Below are 17553 nucleotides of genomic sequence, written 5' to 3' on the forward strand. Positions count from 1 at the left end.
CACTCATAAAGATATTGATAACCAAAAATGCATGTTTTTATTATCTAGCTGCACAATATTTCACAAAGCTACCATTTTCTTCAGGTAGCAAAATACCATATGAAGCACCTCGGGCAGGTTTCTTGATGCCATCGTTTACATATTGTAACAAATCTTTGCCTTCTTCTTCTTCCAAACCAAGGATTATGTCCCGAGAGGTTTTTTGTGCTCTCTTTCGATTGTTTGTATTGCTTGACATAAATACAGAAGCAACTTTTATGTTGATAGTATTGACAAGAAAGCAATTAGCAAAGTGATAGAAGAAATATTTTTGGATTCTTACTTTCAATAACCAGACAAGAATTCCCAAAGAGAGGATTCCTTCTTCTTCCTGCCAAGAAGTGGGAACCTTAGCTTCATATATCTTTTGGAAGGCATACAGCTAATTGTCGCAAATATCCAAGCTCCAAAGACAGATTCGCTCGCCTAATAAAGCAGTGAATTACTCTATGATTAGCTTAAACATTTACAAAAAAAACACATACCTCTAGCGTGAAGAAATGGTATTTTGAGGCTCAAAACGCTCTCAAATTTGGTTCTGATGTATCTCTTTGTGACCGAATTCGGCATGCTGAGGGCTCTAAAGCAGCCCTTGATGTAATTGTATGCAAATCTAGGAACATCTTCAAGCAAGCAAATTTCGAGGTTTTCTTTATATAGACCCGCACCATCAGCCTTTTATTCTTCATCACAAGAAAGAAGAGTGTACTCTCCGTATACAAAAGACATATCTTCACCACCTATGTGGTCGACTGCAAATTCGACAAGTGGCCACAACAAGCGGTGACAGAAATTTGCTTCACTAAAAGCGATTCCGCCTCTCAGCTTTTTCTTGAATACTGTTAATCTAGAATGAGACAAAGAATTAGAGTTTATAGAACATAAAATGATCATTACATACATAAAAAGAAAGAATTCTCTGGAAAACATAGAGGCAGTATCGCCAAATTTAATGCTTTCAACTACTTCTTTGATCTTGCCATTTGACTTGTTTTTAGCAAACGAAGAGCAAAGATTAGACAAATGATGTTTTGTTTGTAGATTAAGCTAAATCAGCAGCATTAACTTCTGCAAAACAAGAAAAACTTCTTCAACGTAATTAAGGCAGGCAGAAAATGGACTTTCTACTTTGTAGAGGTCGAGGCCAAGCAGTTCGTAGAGCTCATTTGGGGTTGAGGGGTTGCATTTTATCGAATAGTTACATTCAATGATATGGCTTTTTTCCAGGCTACAGATCATAAGCAAATAGCTTTACTTTTAAAATGTACTTACCAGTTTTCATGGCAATTACATTTGTCCATGTACTGACGCCATGCCACCCAAATGTCTTCTTCGCCTTTTAATTCCCAGCAGCGATTTTCATCAGTGTGATCAATTGTCTATAGAGAGATAGCACAGTTCAGTAAAGTGATATAGCATTATGGATGTTATTTCTACTTTGAGTTTTTTGGTCTGTCTTTCTGCATCTATAGTTAGCACTGCAGACATATAAGAAAGAGCATATTGAGCTATTACGTTCAATGACACCATTATTAATTGTAACAGATCCATGATTTGAATCGATGTTTGTTCTATAATTACTACAAATGGTGTTCTTATTAGTCGCCTTTTTCTTGCCCTTTTTGAAAAGCTCCTATAAGCAGCAATATAAATTACGTTTTCTTTCATAAAGACAGGACAATACCGGTGATTCGTTTAACAAGTTACCAGCATAGCATCGCAACTTGTTATCAATGTCTTTTTGATGCGATACATTTCTCAAATTCAATTTGTATTGATATAAGACTTCATTGATGGAAGCATTTGGATGGTCAATCTTGTAGAATGTGTAGAAATTTTCGAAATCCCATTTTTCAGTTGGGTTATTTAAGAAAAAGCTTAGGTTAGATGAATTGGACATGAAGCTAAACGCTTTGAGGTGGCGCATATGCGTCGTTGCCTTCATTTTGCTGTCTTTTGTGGTTGACTTGGCCGTCTACATTTGTTTTCATCTTTTATACTTTCTTAAAACTCCAAGTTTTAACTTTTTTTTTTTTTTTTGTAGGCTCTTAAGTGACTCTGGGATATCACATTTTGGTCTTCTGTTTCTCTCACTATGTGAAGCTAACTTGTATCAAGTAAGGAATACCAGTTTGGTTGCTATTCAGAGATACCTGAAAAACATAGAGAGATGAAGCTGTATTCGGAAAAAAACTCGGACAGCACAGCTACACTCAGAAATAGTATGTTATTTTGAAGCCAAAAGAAAGCATGCTTCTCATCCTCGAATAAGCTACATAAAGTATCACAAACCATATAGAATAAAAGCTCGAGTTATCTATTAAAAAAGAAAGAGAAAGATTGCTTATAAGCAATCATTGTAGACTTGAGCTAAGGCATGATAAACACTTACGTATGCTTACACATAGGTCCATACTCACTGTAATCGCTTTCCTCAAAGCCAAGCTATGTTTGACATGAAAAGTGGTCATATATATATATATATATATATATATTTTTTTTGTATAGTATCATGCTTGATCAATCCATGTCAAAAAAAAAAAAGATATTTTAAACTCATCGAAAACGTCTATTTCTTCTTCTTTCTTTATGTCAGTCATCACTAACTTTATCGAAAAACACTCACAAGGCACTCGACTTACTTTAACAGCTATTGCAGCCTCTGTCCTGACAGCCTCTGCTGTCCTCGGATACCAAACCTTTACTCGCTCCCGCATCGAAAAGACAATAAAAACCAAATCGATCGATGCACCTATTGCCATTGTCCAAGACCAAATCGTCGAACCAGCACCCATGGACGAATCACTTGTGCTAGAACTCCTTGCTCGTAACATTGCTTTCTTTGGTCCCGAGAATGTCAACAAGATTCGTCAATCGTTCGTGGTTGTGTTGGGTTCAGGTGCGATTGGATCCTGGACTGCTCTCATGTTGGTCCGCTCAGGCGTTGAACGTGTCCGTATAGTCGATCGTGGTCTGATTCGCCTTGAGAGTCTGTCACGTCATGCTGTGGCTACTGTAGCTGATATTGGTAAATCAAAAGCAGAAGCCATGAAGCGGTCTTTAGCAACCATTGCACCTCATGCGCATGTGGAAGCTGTCCGTACTGAACTCACGCAAGATAACTTGTCTGAGTTGCTGCGTGGTGAGCCTGATTATGTGGTCGACACCTTATCTGATCTCAAAGACAAAGTGATGGTAGCAGACTATTGTTGTCAACACAACCTCAAACTCGTCAGTGCCATGAGTGCTGGGTCCAAAGCAGATCCTTCTTTGATTCAAGTGACAGATATCAGTGATGCCACTGCAGATCCATTAGCAAGAACGTATAAAAGACAATTGAGGAAATTGGGCATGGACCGTGGTATTCCTGTGGTGTATTCGATTGAAAAGAACCTGCATGTCAACAAAGGTAAACAACAATGGCATGGATGCATAGCTTAACGCATTACACCATAGTGCCTGATTTTAGAACACGTGCATTACCTGTCTTGGGTCCTATTGCGAGTATGTTTGGTATGGCTTTAGTCACTTTTGTGATTGTCCAATTGGGTGAATTTACAGCCTATCAATTACCTGCTAACAAGATGCGAGATGGTGTCTATGCTCGTATGCAAAAGGAATTAGCAGCTAAAGAAGAATATGTGTTTCATAATAAGTAAGTCCTTGTATCATCATTCCTTTATTCATCTAAATCCATTATTAGGGAATGTTTAGATGTTAAGGATATAGGTTATATATTTGATGAATTATGGCAAGGAAAGAGTGTGATATCGGGTGCTCAAGATAGAATGTTAGTCATGACTCGCTGGGATAATTCTAAAAAGACAAGTTTAACAAATACGGTGGTCATGACAAAAGAAGAAGCTGCTGTTCATGACACATTGTCCTTTTCTCAACTTGTAGACCATTATGGAGCAGGTAAACTAAAGCAAAAAAAAACCCCCCAGCAATCAGATGATAAACTTTTGAGATATTAGATGTAGTAGAAAGAGTCCGTCAACAGATTGAATTAGAAGAAAAACTTCAGAGATTATGGAAAGCATAGTGTATATTAAATTGGTATCTTTTCCACTTCATTACGTGCTTCTTGCCATGATTCCAAATTCTATATAAACAATCAGATATATGATTTTAAACTCTACAAATCTACCTTTTGACAGTATCGAATGTGTATTTTAGCATAAGCAATCAACATGTCTCTCATATCTTGAATCTTTTCTGTTTGAAAACGATCCAAATCAGACTGCAATTGAAGAGAAATCGAATTTAGATCTTTGCTGGTGATATCCAATGCTTCTTGTAATACACCAATAGCATCTTTTGACATGCCAATCTGATTACGACGTGTGGCTTCTGGATTCACATCAATAATGTTCTGCAGTGTATGTCCAACAGCACTGATGACATGCATCCCTGTCCAATTGTTTCTGGTGCGTACAGGGGATGAAGGTGTGGTAGTAGAAGGTGGCGTGGCTACACCATAAGGTTCATCCACATCAATCGCATTGGCACCAATCGTTCTTTCTCTTGTCATGGCTTCTTCTAATCGTCTGGCTTCATTCTCCATACGCAACAAGCTATCCAAGTTTTCTTTTTTATGATTCAGCGCATTCTCAATCAATTCAGTCTGAACATGCTTCATATGACGAAACTTGAGGACTTGTTTAATGATCTGTGCAAACTGAGCATGTTCTTGAATAGGTTCAGCAAATTCACCTTCTAAAGAAGTCACCATGTGACCTGTTTCTGTATAAGAAGCATCGACTGCTTGACCTATTTTCTCAATCGCATTGGCTACTGCGCCTGTCTCATTCAGACTGAATCCATTATAGACTGCGCCTAATTCTGCATAATCATTGGCCAATTCTAGAATGATATCAGTTGTAGGGATGATCATTCACACACACACACACTTTACCTCCTAAACGTCGAATCACTTTACGCTGACTTTTATCCAGATTATTACTCATATAATTAGCAATACGAAACGTGAATTTCTCAGATTCTTCAAATCGGGGATCTGGCTGTCTTAATTGATATGCAGCAGAAGGTGTGGGTATCAAATTGCTGGACAAGACAGGGTGATACGTATGCGTTGGTAAATCCAATTGTTTGCTGACAATCATCTGCAAAGGATTTTTGGTAAGGTAGACAAAGGAGGTGAGTGCAATACATCCGACTAACAGAGACATCAATATGGGTGATACAGGCTTATGTTTACATTACCCAAGCAGTATGACTCTCCAAAAATCGATGAAAGACATGCTCTTTTCCTAGTTCAGGATGTTTGGCTACTCTGTTGAGGAATGTCTGTAACATCCGTTTTCTCTTTTCAACCATAGGCAAATCATCTCTGACTCGAGTGGAGAGTGCAGCATAATCAACTGGTGTTCTGAATAAGTCATCATTTTTTTTTGTTCTATTATCTTACCTAAAGAATGCTTTTCGGGTATAGGCGGCACAATCAAGGCAGGATAAAGCAATGTCAAGGCTTTTCTTAATGATTCGAATTCACTGTATCTTCGTTTTGTTTCCATGTCCTAACAGATTAAGTACATAAAGTCCTTTTCTTTTTTCTTTCTTTTTTTTTTTTTTTTTTTTTTTACCCCAATACGAATATGATAAGCAATATAAGTTTTACCAGAAGGTGAATCTGATTGTTTTTGAGCACTTGTAATAAAAATATAACTTTCATCGTGATAAAGTACTCTTTCAATAGTACAACCACAACTCATCTTTGTAAAAGAGTTTCTATTGCTCATTTTATAAACGGAAAAATAATAAAAAGAAAAAAGAAAAAAGAAAGCTTTTATAAGGGGGTGTCTCTATGATGCTATGATGGCATAAATTAATTTTATTCTATAGGCTTATAAAAATGAATCTGTACATGCATAAATATATATATATGTGTGTGTGTGTGTTTTTACATATCAGTTGAAGATAAGAATTCAAAGTCTTTAGAGGTCTTTACAATATTCAAATCTACTGTGCCTTGTCCTCTTTCAAATTCATATACCATCACTAAAAGAGGGGCAGGTACAAGTAAATTTGTCATGATATCTGTATGAGATAGCATCAAGCTATCAACTGTTTGTTGTTTCGATTCCATATCTTCAAATACCTATGTATAATGTTAGTAGAAATCCTCTCTTTTTCTTTTCTTTATTCTTTACCTGCACTACACATAAATTATTAATCGCAATATCTACTTCTTCCCAAGATTGTAAAGACCGAATGCCTTTCATAAAAGCATCAAAGAACTGATTGACATAAACAAAACTATACATAAATTTGCCTTCATTTAACCACAAAGCTTGTTGCACTTCTTTTGATTCTAGCACAACATTGCCAAAGGAATAAATAGTGGTAGTGCATTCAATCGTACGACGCTCTTGTGTCTCAAAGAAACAAGTATTGTTGAATATAAAATCATTCATATTCAAGTTGAGATTCAGTTTGATCTAATATATAGGGTTAAGAAAACAATAGCATATATGGATATCTACCTTGGCAGAGAGTGTAGTCATGGCAGGATGCGATGTGATTTCAGAAACAGGAGGACATTTGTTTTTAGCGACAAGGGAACTATCCAAGGTAGGAATGCAACTGGGTATACATTCAGGTAAAATAGCCAATGTATGCGGCATCTAATAAACATTCAATATCGACCTCCTCCATTAACTAAATGCACTTACCGTTTGTTCATAAGGATTTGTGTTATCAAGATAAAGGCATAGGTAGTTTGGCCATAAAGGGTAAAGAGAAGGATCAATCCAGACATGAGAAGGCAAAGAAGACATGGGATTCATACTGAGTTCATCCAACCCATGAGGGTAATGCATCGACTTCTTTTGTCGTTTTGTGTATTTCTTGACGAGTTTCTTTTTTTGCTTGTAGTTGCTCATCAGAAACTTGTTGATGGAGCTTTGTTGGTCTAAGAGATCAATCACTGTCGTGGCAGATTCGGTCAAGGGGAATAATTGTTGCAATACATCAGTCTCATTCAGATTTTGAAATGAGAATGACGATGTGGCCATGATAGTATTGGGTTTTGACGAATGCGTGTCCAGGGTATTAAACATAGGCTCATAAAAAGAATCATGCATGGAAAGTGGGGGTGGTACTTGCTGTTGTTGATCATGACACATGAGATCAAGTACATAATCAGCGGGTGAAGAAGAAGACGAAATGGATGAATCATCTGAAGAAAACGATTCAGAAGAACGCAATGAGTTCATCTTGGGTTGGGGCCTTGAAAAGTTACTTTGGCGACGCATGACTTGTTTAGGTTTTCGTGCCAGTGGTGTAGTGGAAGAGGCAAATCCTTCATCCTCAACAGAGTCTGTCAATAAACGCATGACTAGCAAGGTCAATAGGTTGAAACTTATCAATCATGGTTTACTTACAATGAGGGTCACTTTTTCGTGTATTCTTGAGTACTTGGATATGTGATGATACTTGTTTTCTGGTTCGTACTTTACCCGTCTTGCGATAGATAAAGTCAGAAATGAGTTCATTTCGCCCTAAAGGGAAAGGAAAGAAAGAGAGAGAGAAAAAAAGGGATGAATGCGTCTTTCTTTTTTGTATGTAGGTTCCTTACCACAGGGTTTGCCATTGACCAAAATCTTTCTTCTACCAAGTTTTGGAATGGTTTCAAGCGCTAATCAATAAGTACATCAAGACGCAATCTATAGCGTATTTTACCTTCAATAAAAGCAGCTTCTACATCGGGTGGCCATACTTGTTGCTATAGAATATGCTCTTAATATTCATATAGAGAAATGTCAAAGTACCTCTTCTTTCTCTTTGTTCACATTAGGGTCATGTTGTGGAGGTAATTGGATTGGATTGTTTTTTATAGAATGCATTCTTTTATCATTGATCTGACAATCATTGTTATCATTTGTTGTAATTTCATTATTAAAAAAAATGTTTTGTGCACAAGCCAACATAATATAGATATATAAAGAAAAGAAAAGAGAGAGAGAGAGAGAGTAAAAAAAAAGGGAAAAAGAAGGTGCAAAGAGGAAGTATTTATAGCTATGATTGTTGTGAAATCGTATATTTACACTTTTTGTGCATTATTTATGTCTGTGAGTAAAGATATTTCTTTGGGGGGGGTTATCAAGTTAAAAGAGGATTTATTATTATTTGTAATAGTGTGTGTAGTGTTTTTTTTTATATTAAAAAATTGTCATGCACTCATTCACTTTGCTCAGAAAGTATACCTTTTTTTTTCTTACTTTCCCTCCATTTCCCCCTTTCTTTTTTTTTAGGGCCCATTCAATATCTCTATTAGAGTAGAGAGACAGAAAGAGAGGGGAAAGACAAAAAAAAATAGATAAATAAATCTGTCAACAACAACAAAAAAATTCAAGTTGGAGCCACTCTTCTTTTTTGTTTTAGCTAGCTAAATCTTTTTTTTTTTTTTTTTTTTTTTTTTTTTTACATTTTTTATGTACGTTTAAAAAAAAAAAAAAAAAAAAAAAACTATACTATTTAATCTTGTCCCCTTGATTTCTATTAAAAAAGAAAAAGAAAAGAAGGAAATCTTATATATTCTAATGTCCATGTTGCATGTACCTATAACAAGATCTACACAACTGAATAAGCAATCAGATAGAACAAGATATAAATCTTCTTTTTTTTTTGGGATCCTTTGGAATGGACAACTCTATCATCCAATTATAGTAATAAATCTGACCTTTTTTTGCTTTGCTAGTTGTTTTGCTAACATCTTCCTCAATAGAACGTTATCTTGTGTTTATAACATTCTCTCTCTCTCTCTTTCCTTTTTTTTTTTTTTTTTGGCTTGTGTCTGGTGCTCTCCCTTTTCTCTCTCTCTTTCTCATTTTTACCAAATTCGTCAATCAATCCTTTTTTTTTTTTTTTTTTTTTTTTTTTTGCTTACGAGTTAAACCATACCTCCCTCTTTCTCCTTTTTAATGTATATGCATATGCACATTTAAAGAAATCATGGTTTACTTCTAAATTAAACTTGCAAAAAAAAAACATATGGTAAACTACTTGTAAGGAAAAATAAAATGATGAAAAATGGCATGATCTAAACAAACCCCCTTCTCTCCCTTGCTTATTGTGTAGGATGTGCACGATTGACGGATTTTTCAATCTTGATATCAAAAGGTGCTTTAAACACATCCGAATTCACTCGAATAAATTGATCAGCAATAGCCTTATGGGCGTCTTGACTGTACTTATAAACAACAAACCCATAGCGAAGATAAACCTGTGTTTCAGGACACTAAAAGAAAAAAAAAGGATAAAGTCTTGTTATTTATGATTTCACTTACTCTCATGAATTTATATTCAATCATATCACCATAACTTGAAAGCGTTTTGAAAATGGCTCGAGCATGGTCTATATTTTGAATAGTGATGGGTAAACGAAAGAAAGTACGAGTAGGTGAGATAGATCGTGTTGTGTTTGCTACTGTCTTGATCATGAACAAAGAAAGAAAGAAAAAAAATTAAGGGAATCAAGTGTGACTCTTTTCAGATTTTATCTTAAAGTCCCCGTTACTCGTGTGCGCACGCGCATCTATGCAAGCGAGTCAAACCCTCTCAGAAATAAAAAAAAAAAATAAACAAAGACGCAATGGTGTTGACTAGGGGGAGGAGTTTCATTTTTTTTTTTTTTTTTTTTTTTTTTTTTTTTTACTGATACAAGCTATGAATGACGGTTGGGTCTATGTGGTAATGATGGTGGTGGTGTCAATGGATAAATAGGAAATGGTTTCATTGAATAATGCATAGCTGTCGTCGTAAATGTTCGATTGGACAGTTGATCTAATGATATCTCTAATTAGCCCATGGCATGCGATTGAATAACACAAACCCATTAGACTTGGCATCGTACTTGGTTGCTTCCAATCCTCAGGCAAGGATTGATCATTAGCTGCATGAATGTCCTCTGTTTGTTTCCCAGAAGAAACAGGGGGAGATAAAGGTGCACCCATACGCATGGAAGGTGAAGAAGCCGATGTCAAAGGGAAAGGTGAGTCTGTGCTTGACGAATCCGAAGGTGAAATTGTGAGGTGGTGCATGGAATGAGCAATATAGGTTGTGCTATTGGCTTGAGGGGGTGGAGACAGTGAGCCATACCGATGCGAATAACCTAAGTCAGATCAATAACAAGAGAATTTTTTTTTCTTTTTAACCTCTTCTTTTCATCATCTGCATTTCTGTCTGTTCCTTGGCCACATTGATACCTTGGACTGAGTGACGATGAGGTCTGACCATCTTGTGACTCTCTGTAATCGAGAGTGGACTGGGTGTAAATGCCGTCATCAATCGCTCGATGCGTCTCAATCTGTCTTCAATACGATCCATGGCTTCGGCAGGCTTTTGTTGTTGCTGTTGGTATTTCGCTAAATGTCTTCTTTCTGAGTGATTGACACACTCAATATGGTTGGTAGCACAAAAACTACAAGGATTGCCACCATCACATTTGGTTTTACGACGTCGACAAGTCTCACACGCAGAACCCGAGCTGAGCCTACGGGCTGCTTGAGTAGAAAAGACAGTGCGAGATTGATCGGGTATCACACTATAGACACAGTGTTGATCTTCTTCTAGACAGTGTGAACAAGGACGTTGTGAGTTACAAGCACGGCGTCGTCTTCTGCATTGCTCACACGATTTTTTTAAAGTCATGTTGGGCTGTTCTTTTTGTGAAGTAGGTGGTGAATTTAAAGACATGCAAAGAAGAAGAAGAAGAAGAAGAAGAAAAAGTTACGTTTGTTTCTCCTTTTTTTTTTTATAAATATTCTCGGTCGGTTTCCTCTCCGGACCCGGGTTTGTGGGGTACAAAGGAGACAATGTGATTTTAATCTTTTCTCATCTAGAAAAGATATAAACAAACTAAAGTTTCTTGTTAACACAACTCTTTTTTTTTTTTTTTTTTGTGTTTATTTATTTATTGTCACAGGTTCAAATAATTTATATATATTTTTTTCCGATTCAGCCGAATGTTACACACAGCAATACATGATTCAGGGCAACTCAAGACTTTAAATAAGCATGGTTTAATGCTTCTTGTGGCGACATTCGCTTAGAAGGATCCCAGCATAAACAACGGGCAACAAAATCAATAAAGACAGTATCATGACATCCAAGTGCTTGTTGAAGTGAACGAGTGCCTACAAGACGCTTTTTGCCTCTTGAATTAGGCACAAGACGAGGATGACCCATAGGATCTAAATAAAATGAGAACAAATCAGACAAGAAATCACTTACCAAAGAACACATGTCGCCTTGAACAGCGTTCAATCAAACGTCGATCAGGTAAGCCCATGATTTCCATAATACAACTCAATTGTTCTTGTTCATTTTCGCCAGGAAATAAAGGCATGCCTGTATATAATTCTGCCACAATACAGCCGACACTCCACATGTCAATGGCTTTGTGATAAGAGAGGCCTAGAATGACTTCAGGTGATCGATAAAAACGACTTTGAATGTAAGTATAGACTATAGGATAAAAGTTCATTAAATCATCAGCCTATCAATAGACATGTGCCTCCTCCCCCTTCTTTACCTCGCTCTGATTCAAAGCAACTACTACCAAAATCAATCATTTTAATCCATGTCTTGGCAGGGTGTTTCAACATGATATTCTATGTCCTATGAGAACCATGTTGATGCATTATATTCTTTACCTCTGGTTTAAGGTCACAGTGAATCACATGATGTTGAGCCAACAAGGTCAAGGATTCAAGTAACTGTAGGGTAATTCTATCGACGGGTATATATGAGCCCCACTGTGATTTAATCAACATTTTACCTTTTAATCAGACTGAGACTAAAGCCTTGAAAATGATTACTTTTGATAAATTCATACAGATTCATACTTAGACACTCAAATGCAATACACAAATGGTTTCTAAAGTAAAAATGACCTGTCATACGAATCATATGGCATTGATCTTGAGGATCCCATTCAATCAACTTTTTTAGGATATTGATTTCTGTCATGGCCTGTGCATGAAACCGTTTTTTGTTGCGAATCAATTTGACAGCCACATAATCTGCCTTTTTATGATCAAAGCATTTGACGACTTGACCAAACGATCCTCGCCCAAGTACGCTCAAGACTTCATAGCGATAAGCTAAATGGTCTTGAAGCACAACACGATAATCCCCTCGATCATCATCAAACCCATGATTGGATTCACTCGAGAGTGAGCCATGTTTGGTCTGTGCGTGTGGACCTACAAAATAAATATGGGCGAAATCATGGATCTCCAATTGACGCTCATAGTCGGATAGGTATTGGCCATAATATTTCAATGAGGTCTGGACACTTTTAGGTGACCGTGCACCTTCTTTAGGGATCTCATGCGTCCGAGACGTGTGTTTTTTGGATTCATTTGGCTGAAAAAGAATATCTGAAGAAGAAGAAGAGGGAGGAAGAGGAGGAGGAGGAGTGCTGTTTAAAGCTGATAGTTTCAAACGTGTCTTGGTGGAAGGTGTGATGGTAGACGTACTCTGTCTTGGGATAGGTTTCTTTTGTTTGTTGGGCAAGTTCAGTTGGATTGGATTCAATAACATCGGTGGTAAAGCAAGTGTTGGCGGTGGAGGAGGAGGAGTTGCTAAACTACCAGGTAATGTCTAGAAACTAAGTGGACGACACATACAGTCTCGTTGCCTTACCTTTCCTCTTTTACGACCTTGTTGTTGCTCTTTGACTTTTTTTTCTGCAGCAATCACAAGCGATGAATGTTTGTCTCGCTGTATTTCTAATGCTCGGATATCTTTTTCTATCTGAGCAAGATCGTCACTGATACTCTTGGCATAGGCTGCTGTTGAAGTCGATGGGTGTCGAGTCAAATTGGATTTTCTGGATAGACTGCTGCTTCGGGTAGGTAATTCATGGGATTTAAATGCGTTTCGAGTGGTCAATGCTTCTAGTTTAGGAGGTGGTGGTAAAGGAGGAACAGCAGGGACAGACGATGAAGCCAAACTGCTTGTACGAGGTGGAGGAGGAGGAGAATAAGTAAAAGAACGGTGTCTGGTTTGACGAGCATAACCTTGATATTCTGCTAAGGAAGGAACAGGAGGAACAGGGACAGGAGCAGGTTTTTGATGTAACACACTTGAAGAAACCGATCGTCTTGGTTTCGCATCTGTTAAACTGAGTTTACGTTTGATCTTGTGCATAAAGGGCATACTCGATTTCTTTTCTTTTGTTTCTCGCATGGATTTTGTCTTGCGAACAGGTTGGTTTAGTCGATAACTGTCAATCCAGTCTTCGTTTTCTTCTGTTAACATATCGATATAAGAAGTGTTTGATTCTGTCCAGTCTGGTTTGAGAGTGGATTTCAGATAGATATGCGGGGATGAAGTGTGTCTTCCATGAGTTGTAGTGGATCGAGTGAGTGGATGGTAACTGTCTTGGTTCTTATTGGACCATAGGGAATCTGATGTTGACATCCTTAAACAGCTTATTAAGAAAAGGGTATCTTGAAGGAGTGTATACAAAGAAAATAGGAACAAAATAAAACAAGGGAACAAGGAGGGGGGGAGGGGATTAAATTGGTTCTATCAGGGTGTCCATCCTTATGCATACTTCTTTCCCTTTTTTCTCATGACAGACAATGACTTGTCTCATAAACTCAATGCCTTTTCTTTATCAACAACAGAAGAAAAAGTAGCTCATCAGCTAGAACACACACATCTAACAACACCTTCTATCTTCTCAGTACCCAATCAACCAGCCACTCAAGATTGGCATACTACTCAAACTCCTTCAAACAAGACAACAGAAGAAGGTTGGGGAGAAGGACCACCTAGTTATACAAGTGTTTTTCAAGACACTCATTTTGGTTTTAATTCGATTCTACATTCACCCATCACACCTCATCATCCAACAGAACACAAGGCATTCAATCAATTCAAGCATAAACCAGTAACATTTCTATCTGCAGCAAAAGAACACAAATAAACGTCTTTTTATTATTATTATCCACTATGTTTCTTCATTTCTTCTTGAATCTTGCGATGCAATACACACATGTAATCAACATAGGTTTGTATTTCAGCATTACGATCTTCTGACATCCAAGTAGAGAACAAGAATTCAATAGCATCCTTTTCTTGTCGAACCACTCTCAGTGCTAAATGTCTTGTTCGAGATGCCTGTAATTGTCGCATGATACCGTGGACTTCTGTAGACAGAACAGTGGGTTGTACAGGCAAATGAACCATGTGTGGGTCTACCTGGTCTAATGTCTTGACACCAAACAAGTCTTGAATGAATGCAGAAGGTAATGATTTACCCAACCAGAGATAGAGATCAGATCCTGTATCTACAAGATAGCAACCATGGGCTTCTAAGCGTTCATAAGAAGTACGCATCATATGAGGTAATCTGAATTCACCCTTCAGATTGGCCGTGTTCTCGTTCAGACTGAGTTCATGCAATGGATACATGCGAGGATATAATGTCCATACTAATTCTTCAACACTGAGTGTATTGAACAAGGACATGGCTGCTACTCTAACATCGATATTGATATCTGTACCCACTACAAAGCATCAATATTATACAGAATGCTAGTTATACACATTACCTCCTCGTAAGACTTTAGATCGAATAGCACCATGTACATACACAGGCAATAATTTAAATGCCTCAGGCAAAATAAGTTGACCGGGTGAAGTAGAGGCTGCGCAGTTCAGTCGATAAGCCGTCAAGACATCCACACAATGATCTGTCATGGAAGTATGGATATCCTTTCTGTTCTTATGAGCCATGTCAAAGATAGCTTGTCTCAACAACACACTGATGGTGGCATCGACATCCCCATACCGAAACACATCTGCTATTTGTGATGTGGCTGCCAAATGAAGGTTATGCACACGCACACGACGTTGACCTTGACGGTTGGTATAGAGCAATGCACACTGGAAAGAGACACCACGGTTCTCATCCAGTTTACCGTCATGTTTAAGTACGACAGCCATGGCCTTGTCTTGATCAACACCAGCCAGATCGCATTCAGTATAGACACTCATATGGCAATGACCATAATGATCCATGACCTGAAGACCATCTGAGCATCGAACACGTAGAATACCATCAAAACCTGTTTCTCGGTGTATGTCATGGTCCAGTTGATAATACAGACTGTATTTCTCAGCCAAAGAGAAGTTAGGGTAGTGTCTGAAATCACCTCCTGTCAGATGAGAGACAGTCTGGACAGTAGCAGCATCCATGTATTGAGAAGCAAAGGCCCATGTATGCACACAGACACCATGCTTTACACATGTCTTGCCGAGGTCTCTGTATGTATCGCTTTGAGGTGCCAATAGACTCTTTTCTTTGTCTAGGGCTTTATCGTCCCGAGGCTTTAGACTGTCTGGTCCATAATTAGGCAAACATGTCTGGAAGACAAAGATCTGACCCCCTGTTGATTTCTATTGCTTGATCAATACACTCTGGTGTACGGGTAGTCACTTACCAAGGCTTCTAAACCACCTTTGACAGCAGATGTATAGACAGATTCAGCACGCGTGGTTTGTTTAAACATCTGAGGCAAATGATCCAACAGTTCCAAGATGACATGCCTTGATTCAGAAAGATGGGCCAAGAAACCAGCTTGAAGAGGCAAGAACATATCATGGATATCAGACACAACAAGCATTTGAGCACTTGTTAATTCAGCCTAGACAACATCAATACTTGTTTTGGCATTCTATTAACTTACCGCCAAGTTATAGAAATGGACATCTTTATTGAATGTCATGATACCTATGCGATTGTCCAATTTGGGATTTCCTTCTGTATCATACAGTGCATGCTTTAGTCCTTCACATACAGCTTGTAGCATGCCGCTCTGAACAGACTGGATCGAGACATCAATCGCAAACACATAACTTAAGGGCACAGGCAATCGATCTGTAGCGAAATAATCAGGTGTCACTTCAAATTCAACAGATCCATAGCGTAATTCAGGTCGTTCATTCACATCCACACGTCTACCAGACATATCCACATTGGCAAAGTACCAATCAGGCACTTGGTTGGAATGCAAGCAAATGTTACATTCAAATCGAGACCCACCATGCGTAAATACGCACCAAGGATTCACGTAGGCTCTGCATCGACTACAACGCACAGGTCCTTCTTCACCATGCTGAACCACTTGAATAGGGACCTCATCAGACCGTTGTTTGGCCAAGGGTTGAACGATCAGACCCACAGGCAGCTTGGACTTGTCTGTCAATTCCTTGGTGCTAGGCACACGGTCCACTGTGGACCGCATGAACCGGGGATTGCAGTTCCCCTGATCCAGTCCAATAAAAGACGTCGTGGCAAAAGGAACACGGTCTCGTTCCAAGGTACCAAAGAATTTGTCTTGGAATAGATCAGCATCTGCTTCACGGACCTGAACAGGTGCTGGCATTTGATCGGGGTCAATACGAGGACGAGGTTGTGAAGGGGGACGGAGTTCAGGTGGTAATTGCTGACCTGTGTGTGTGTAAGGTGCGTTTGTATAGCCAACACCTGCAGATTGATGATGACTTTTGATAGAAGAAGGTGTACTGTAAGGTTGTTGAAGACTGTTTGGCCATGGAGCCTGTGGCTGAGGTTGCATTTGGGGATGCACTTGAGGTTGTCCTTGTGGCTGCACTTGAGGTTGTGGTTGTGTGGTGTCTGGGTTGATATAGACTCGTTTAGGTTTACTGCTTTGTTTTGACTATAGAACTCGAGAAATAAATATGAATGTCTAAATAGGTTTATTTACCTGTTGATGAATATGCATATGTTGCATAGGTCCAACTAAGTTTTGTGGTTGTTGTTGTTGTTGAGGAGGAGATACAGCAGGTTGGTGTTGATAGGTAGGCTCATGTGGTTGAGTGGGCATGATGGCAGGTCTTGGCTGTGGTGATACAACAGAAGGTCTAACTTGTGGCGATACAACAGGTCTTGCCTGTGGTGATGCCATAACAGGACGCATAGGTGCTTGTGTCATAGGTCTCATAGGAGGATGCATTCCGGGAGGTCTTGCCATACCTTGTTGTGGTAGTGGCATCATTGGCCGAATAGGAGCTAATTGTGTCAATAACACGTCTATTGTATAGTTCACTCACCACCTGGTCCAACAGGACGAATACCGGCCATCTGAGGAGGGCGTGGACCCGATATGGGTCTTGGTTGTTCAGGATTCATGGTCAAAGAGAATAAAAAGAAAGACGTGGAAGCACCTGAGAAGCATTTAGCGGATCTTAAATTGGTTGTACCATTTTAAGTCTACTTACGACGTCATTGGTAACAGACAGCGTTTGATCCTCAAGTGAAAGGTTTAGGTGTCGTTTTTTGGGCTTGATCAAGAGGAAGACATAGCACTACAGTAGAGATAAGTTCCCTTTCTAATACTTTGTTCCATTTGACATATATTCAACAAGGTATAGAATAGATCTTGGTCTTAGGTTTCGTCATCTATGCATTCTTTAAAAAAATAAAATAAAAAGATAGATTCAATTCCTTTG

At 38.4% G+C, this 17553-nt stretch overlaps 9 protein-coding genes across 9 annotated transcripts; 2 read left to right on the forward strand and 7 right to left on the reverse strand.

Annotated features, from left to right (window-relative positions):
• Window positions 1-525: 525 nt before the first annotated feature.
• On the reverse strand, window positions 526-1850 carry B0P05DRAFT_629390 (uncharacterized protein). The gene is made up of 6 exons (XM_051583485.1): window positions 1724-1850; window positions 1477-1672; window positions 1312-1418; window positions 1117-1267; window positions 941-1026; window positions 526-886 (listed from the first exon to the last, which is right to left on the reverse strand). The coding sequence occupies exons 2-6, from the start codon at window positions 1588-1590 to the stop codon at window positions 718-720; spliced, it is 627 nt and encodes a 208-aa protein (XP_051437763.1). The 5' UTR covers window positions 1591-1672; window positions 1724-1850; the 3' UTR covers window positions 526-717.
• A 778-nt stretch (window positions 1851-2628) lies between these two features.
• Window positions 2629-4084, forward strand: B0P05DRAFT_594468 (uncharacterized protein; the record flags this gene model as incomplete). The annotated part of the gene is made up of 4 exons (XM_051583076.1): window positions 2629-3448; window positions 3496-3694; window positions 3743-3957; window positions 4017-4084. 4 exons carry the CDS (start codon window positions 2629-2631, stop codon window positions 4082-4084), a joined length of 1302 nt encoding a protein of 433 aa, XP_051437764.1.
• Window positions 4085-4090: 6 nt separating this feature from the next.
• B0P05DRAFT_577656 (uncharacterized protein) lies at window positions 4091-5774 on the reverse strand (the record flags this gene model as incomplete). The annotated part of the gene is made up of 6 exons (XM_051581799.1): window positions 4091-4144; window positions 4190-4905; window positions 4958-5165; window positions 5266-5423; window positions 5471-5579; window positions 5646-5774. 6 exons carry the CDS (start codon window positions 5772-5774, stop codon window positions 4091-4093), a joined length of 1374 nt encoding a protein of 457 aa, XP_051437765.1.
• A 106-nt stretch (window positions 5775-5880) lies between these two features.
• On the reverse strand, window positions 5881-8078 carry B0P05DRAFT_529394 (TEA/ATTS domain family-domain-containing protein). Its single transcript, XM_051576740.1, has 8 exons — window positions 7833-8078; window positions 7744-7786; window positions 7640-7699; window positions 7446-7562; window positions 6735-7399; window positions 6546-6686; window positions 6213-6500; window positions 5881-6160 (listed from the first exon to the last, which is right to left on the reverse strand). Exons 1-8 carry the CDS (start codon window positions 7989-7991, stop codon window positions 5963-5965), a joined length of 1671 nt encoding a protein of 556 aa, XP_051437766.1. The 5' UTR covers window positions 7992-8078; the 3' UTR covers window positions 5881-5962.
• Window positions 8079-8945: 867 nt separating this feature from the next.
• Window positions 8946-9641, reverse strand: B0P05DRAFT_529397 (uncharacterized protein). Its single transcript, XM_051576741.1, has 2 exons — window positions 9351-9641; window positions 8946-9301 (listed from the first exon to the last, which is right to left on the reverse strand). The coding sequence occupies exons 1-2, from the start codon at window positions 9501-9503 to the stop codon at window positions 9131-9133; spliced, it is 324 nt and encodes a 107-aa protein (XP_051437767.1). The 5' UTR covers window positions 9504-9641; the 3' UTR covers window positions 8946-9130.
• A 52-nt stretch (window positions 9642-9693) lies between these two features.
• On the reverse strand, window positions 9694-10756 carry B0P05DRAFT_529400 (uncharacterized protein). The gene is made up of 3 exons (XM_051576742.1): window positions 10218-10756; window positions 9896-10174; window positions 9694-9846 (listed from the first exon to the last, which is right to left on the reverse strand). Exons 1-3 carry the CDS (start codon window positions 10711-10713, stop codon window positions 9728-9730), a joined length of 894 nt encoding a protein of 297 aa, XP_051437768.1. The 5' UTR covers window positions 10714-10756; the 3' UTR covers window positions 9694-9727.
• A 195-nt stretch (window positions 10757-10951) lies between these two features.
• On the reverse strand, window positions 10952-13575 carry B0P05DRAFT_529407 (kinase-like domain-containing protein). The gene is made up of 6 exons (XM_051576743.1): window positions 12712-13575; window positions 11843-12669; window positions 11718-11793; window positions 11597-11675; window positions 11296-11529; window positions 10952-11255 (listed from the first exon to the last, which is right to left on the reverse strand). Exons 1-6 carry the CDS (start codon window positions 13489-13491, stop codon window positions 11062-11064), a joined length of 2190 nt encoding a protein of 729 aa, XP_051437769.1. The 5' UTR covers window positions 13492-13575; the 3' UTR covers window positions 10952-11061.
• Window positions 13576-14005, forward strand: B0P05DRAFT_529412 (uncharacterized protein; the record flags this gene model as incomplete). The annotated part of the gene is made up of 1 exon (XM_051576744.1): window positions 13576-14005. Exon 1 carries the CDS (start codon window positions 13646-13648, stop codon window positions 14000-14002), a length of 357 nt encoding a protein of 118 aa, XP_051437770.1. The 5' UTR covers window positions 13576-13645.
• On the reverse strand, window positions 14006-17523 carry B0P05DRAFT_529418 (Sec23/Sec24 trunk domain-containing protein). Its single transcript, XM_051576745.1, has 6 exons — window positions 17323-17523; window positions 16809-17268; window positions 15768-16760; window positions 15522-15725; window positions 14631-15477; window positions 14006-14585 (listed from the first exon to the last, which is right to left on the reverse strand). The coding sequence occupies exons 2-6, from the start codon at window positions 17097-17099 to the stop codon at window positions 14020-14022; spliced, it is 2901 nt and encodes a 966-aa protein (XP_051437771.1). The 5' UTR covers window positions 17100-17268; window positions 17323-17523; the 3' UTR covers window positions 14006-14019.
• Between the last annotated feature and the right edge of the window lie 30 nt (window positions 17524-17553).

This window comes from Gilbertella persicaria, assembly GCF_025201335.1.
Source record: "Gilbertella persicaria strain CBS 190.32 chromosome Unknown B0P05scaffold_7, whole genome shotgun sequence".
NCBI lineage: Eukaryota > Fungi > Mucoromycota > Mucoromycetes > Mucorales > Choanephoraceae > Gilbertella > Gilbertella persicaria.

Excerpts from the sequence above, each read along its gene's own strand:
- B0P05DRAFT_629390 (XM_051583485.1), bottom strand. The coding sequence starts at position 1,590 with ATGGATCTGTTACAATTAATAATGGTGTCATTGAACGTAATAGCTCAA. Across the intron at positions 1,268-1,311 it reads TGTAATTGCCATGAAAACTG|CCTGGAAAAAAGCCATATCA; the intron begins GTAAGTACATTT and ends TATGATCTGTAG. Across the intron at positions 1,027-1,116 it reads ACGTTGAAGAAGTTTTTCTT|TCAAATGGCAAGATCAAAGA; the intron begins GTTTTGCAGAAG and ends GCTAAAAACAAG.
- B0P05DRAFT_529394 (XM_051576740.1), bottom strand. The coding sequence starts at position 7,991 with ATGTTGGCTTGTGCACAAAACATTTTTTTTAATAATGAAATTACAACA. Across the intron at positions 7,700-7,743 it reads AGAAGCTGCTTTTATTGAAG|CGCTTGAAACCATTCCAAAA; the intron begins GTAAAATACGCT and ends CTTATTGATTAG. Across the intron at positions 6,161-6,212 it reads ATAATTTATGTGTAGTGCAG|GTATTTGAAGATATGGAATC; the intron begins GTAAAGAATAAA and ends CATTATACATAG.
- B0P05DRAFT_529397 (XM_051576741.1), bottom strand. The coding sequence starts at position 9,503 with ATGATCAAGACAGTAGCAAACACAACACGATCTATCTCACCTACTCGT. Across the intron at positions 9,302-9,350 it reads TTGAATATAAATTCATGAGA|TGTCCTGAAACACAGGTTTA; the intron begins GTAAGTGAAATC and ends TTTTTCTTTTAG.
- B0P05DRAFT_529400 (XM_051576742.1), bottom strand. The coding sequence starts at position 10,713 with ATGACTTTAAAAAAATCGTGTGAGCAATGCAGAAGACGACGCCGTGCT. Across the intron at positions 10,175-10,217 it reads GCAGATGATGAAAAGAAGAG|GTTATTCGCATCGGTATGGC; the intron begins GTTAAAAAGAAA and ends GATCTGACTTAG. Across the intron at positions 9,847-9,895 it reads TACGATGCCAAGTCTAATGG|ATCAACTGTCCAATCGAACA; the intron begins GTTTGTGTTATT and ends AGATATCATTAG.
- B0P05DRAFT_529407 (XM_051576743.1), bottom strand. The coding sequence starts at position 13,491 with ATGTCAACATCAGATTCCCTATGGTCCAATAAGAACCAAGACAGTTAC. Across the intron at positions 12,670-12,711 it reads AAGGTCGTAAAAGAGGAAAG|ACATTACCTGGTAGTTTAGC; the intron begins GTAAGGCAACGA and ends CTTAGTTTCTAG. Across the intron at positions 11,794-11,842 it reads AGTCTCAGTCTGATTAAAAG|AATTACCCTACAGTTACTTG; the intron begins GTAAAATGTTGA and ends ACCCGTCGATAG.
- B0P05DRAFT_529418 (XM_051576745.1), bottom strand. The coding sequence starts at position 17,099 with ATGATGCCACTACCACAACAAGGTATGGCAAGACCTCCCGGAATGCAT. Across the intron at positions 16,761-16,808 it reads ATATGCATATTCATCAACAG|TCAAAACAAAGCAGTAAACC; the intron begins GTAAATAAACCT and ends CGAGTTCTATAG. Across the intron at positions 14,586-14,630 it reads ATCTAAAGTCTTACGAGGAG|TGGGTACAGATATCAATATC; the intron begins GTAATGTGTATA and ends GATGCTTTGTAG.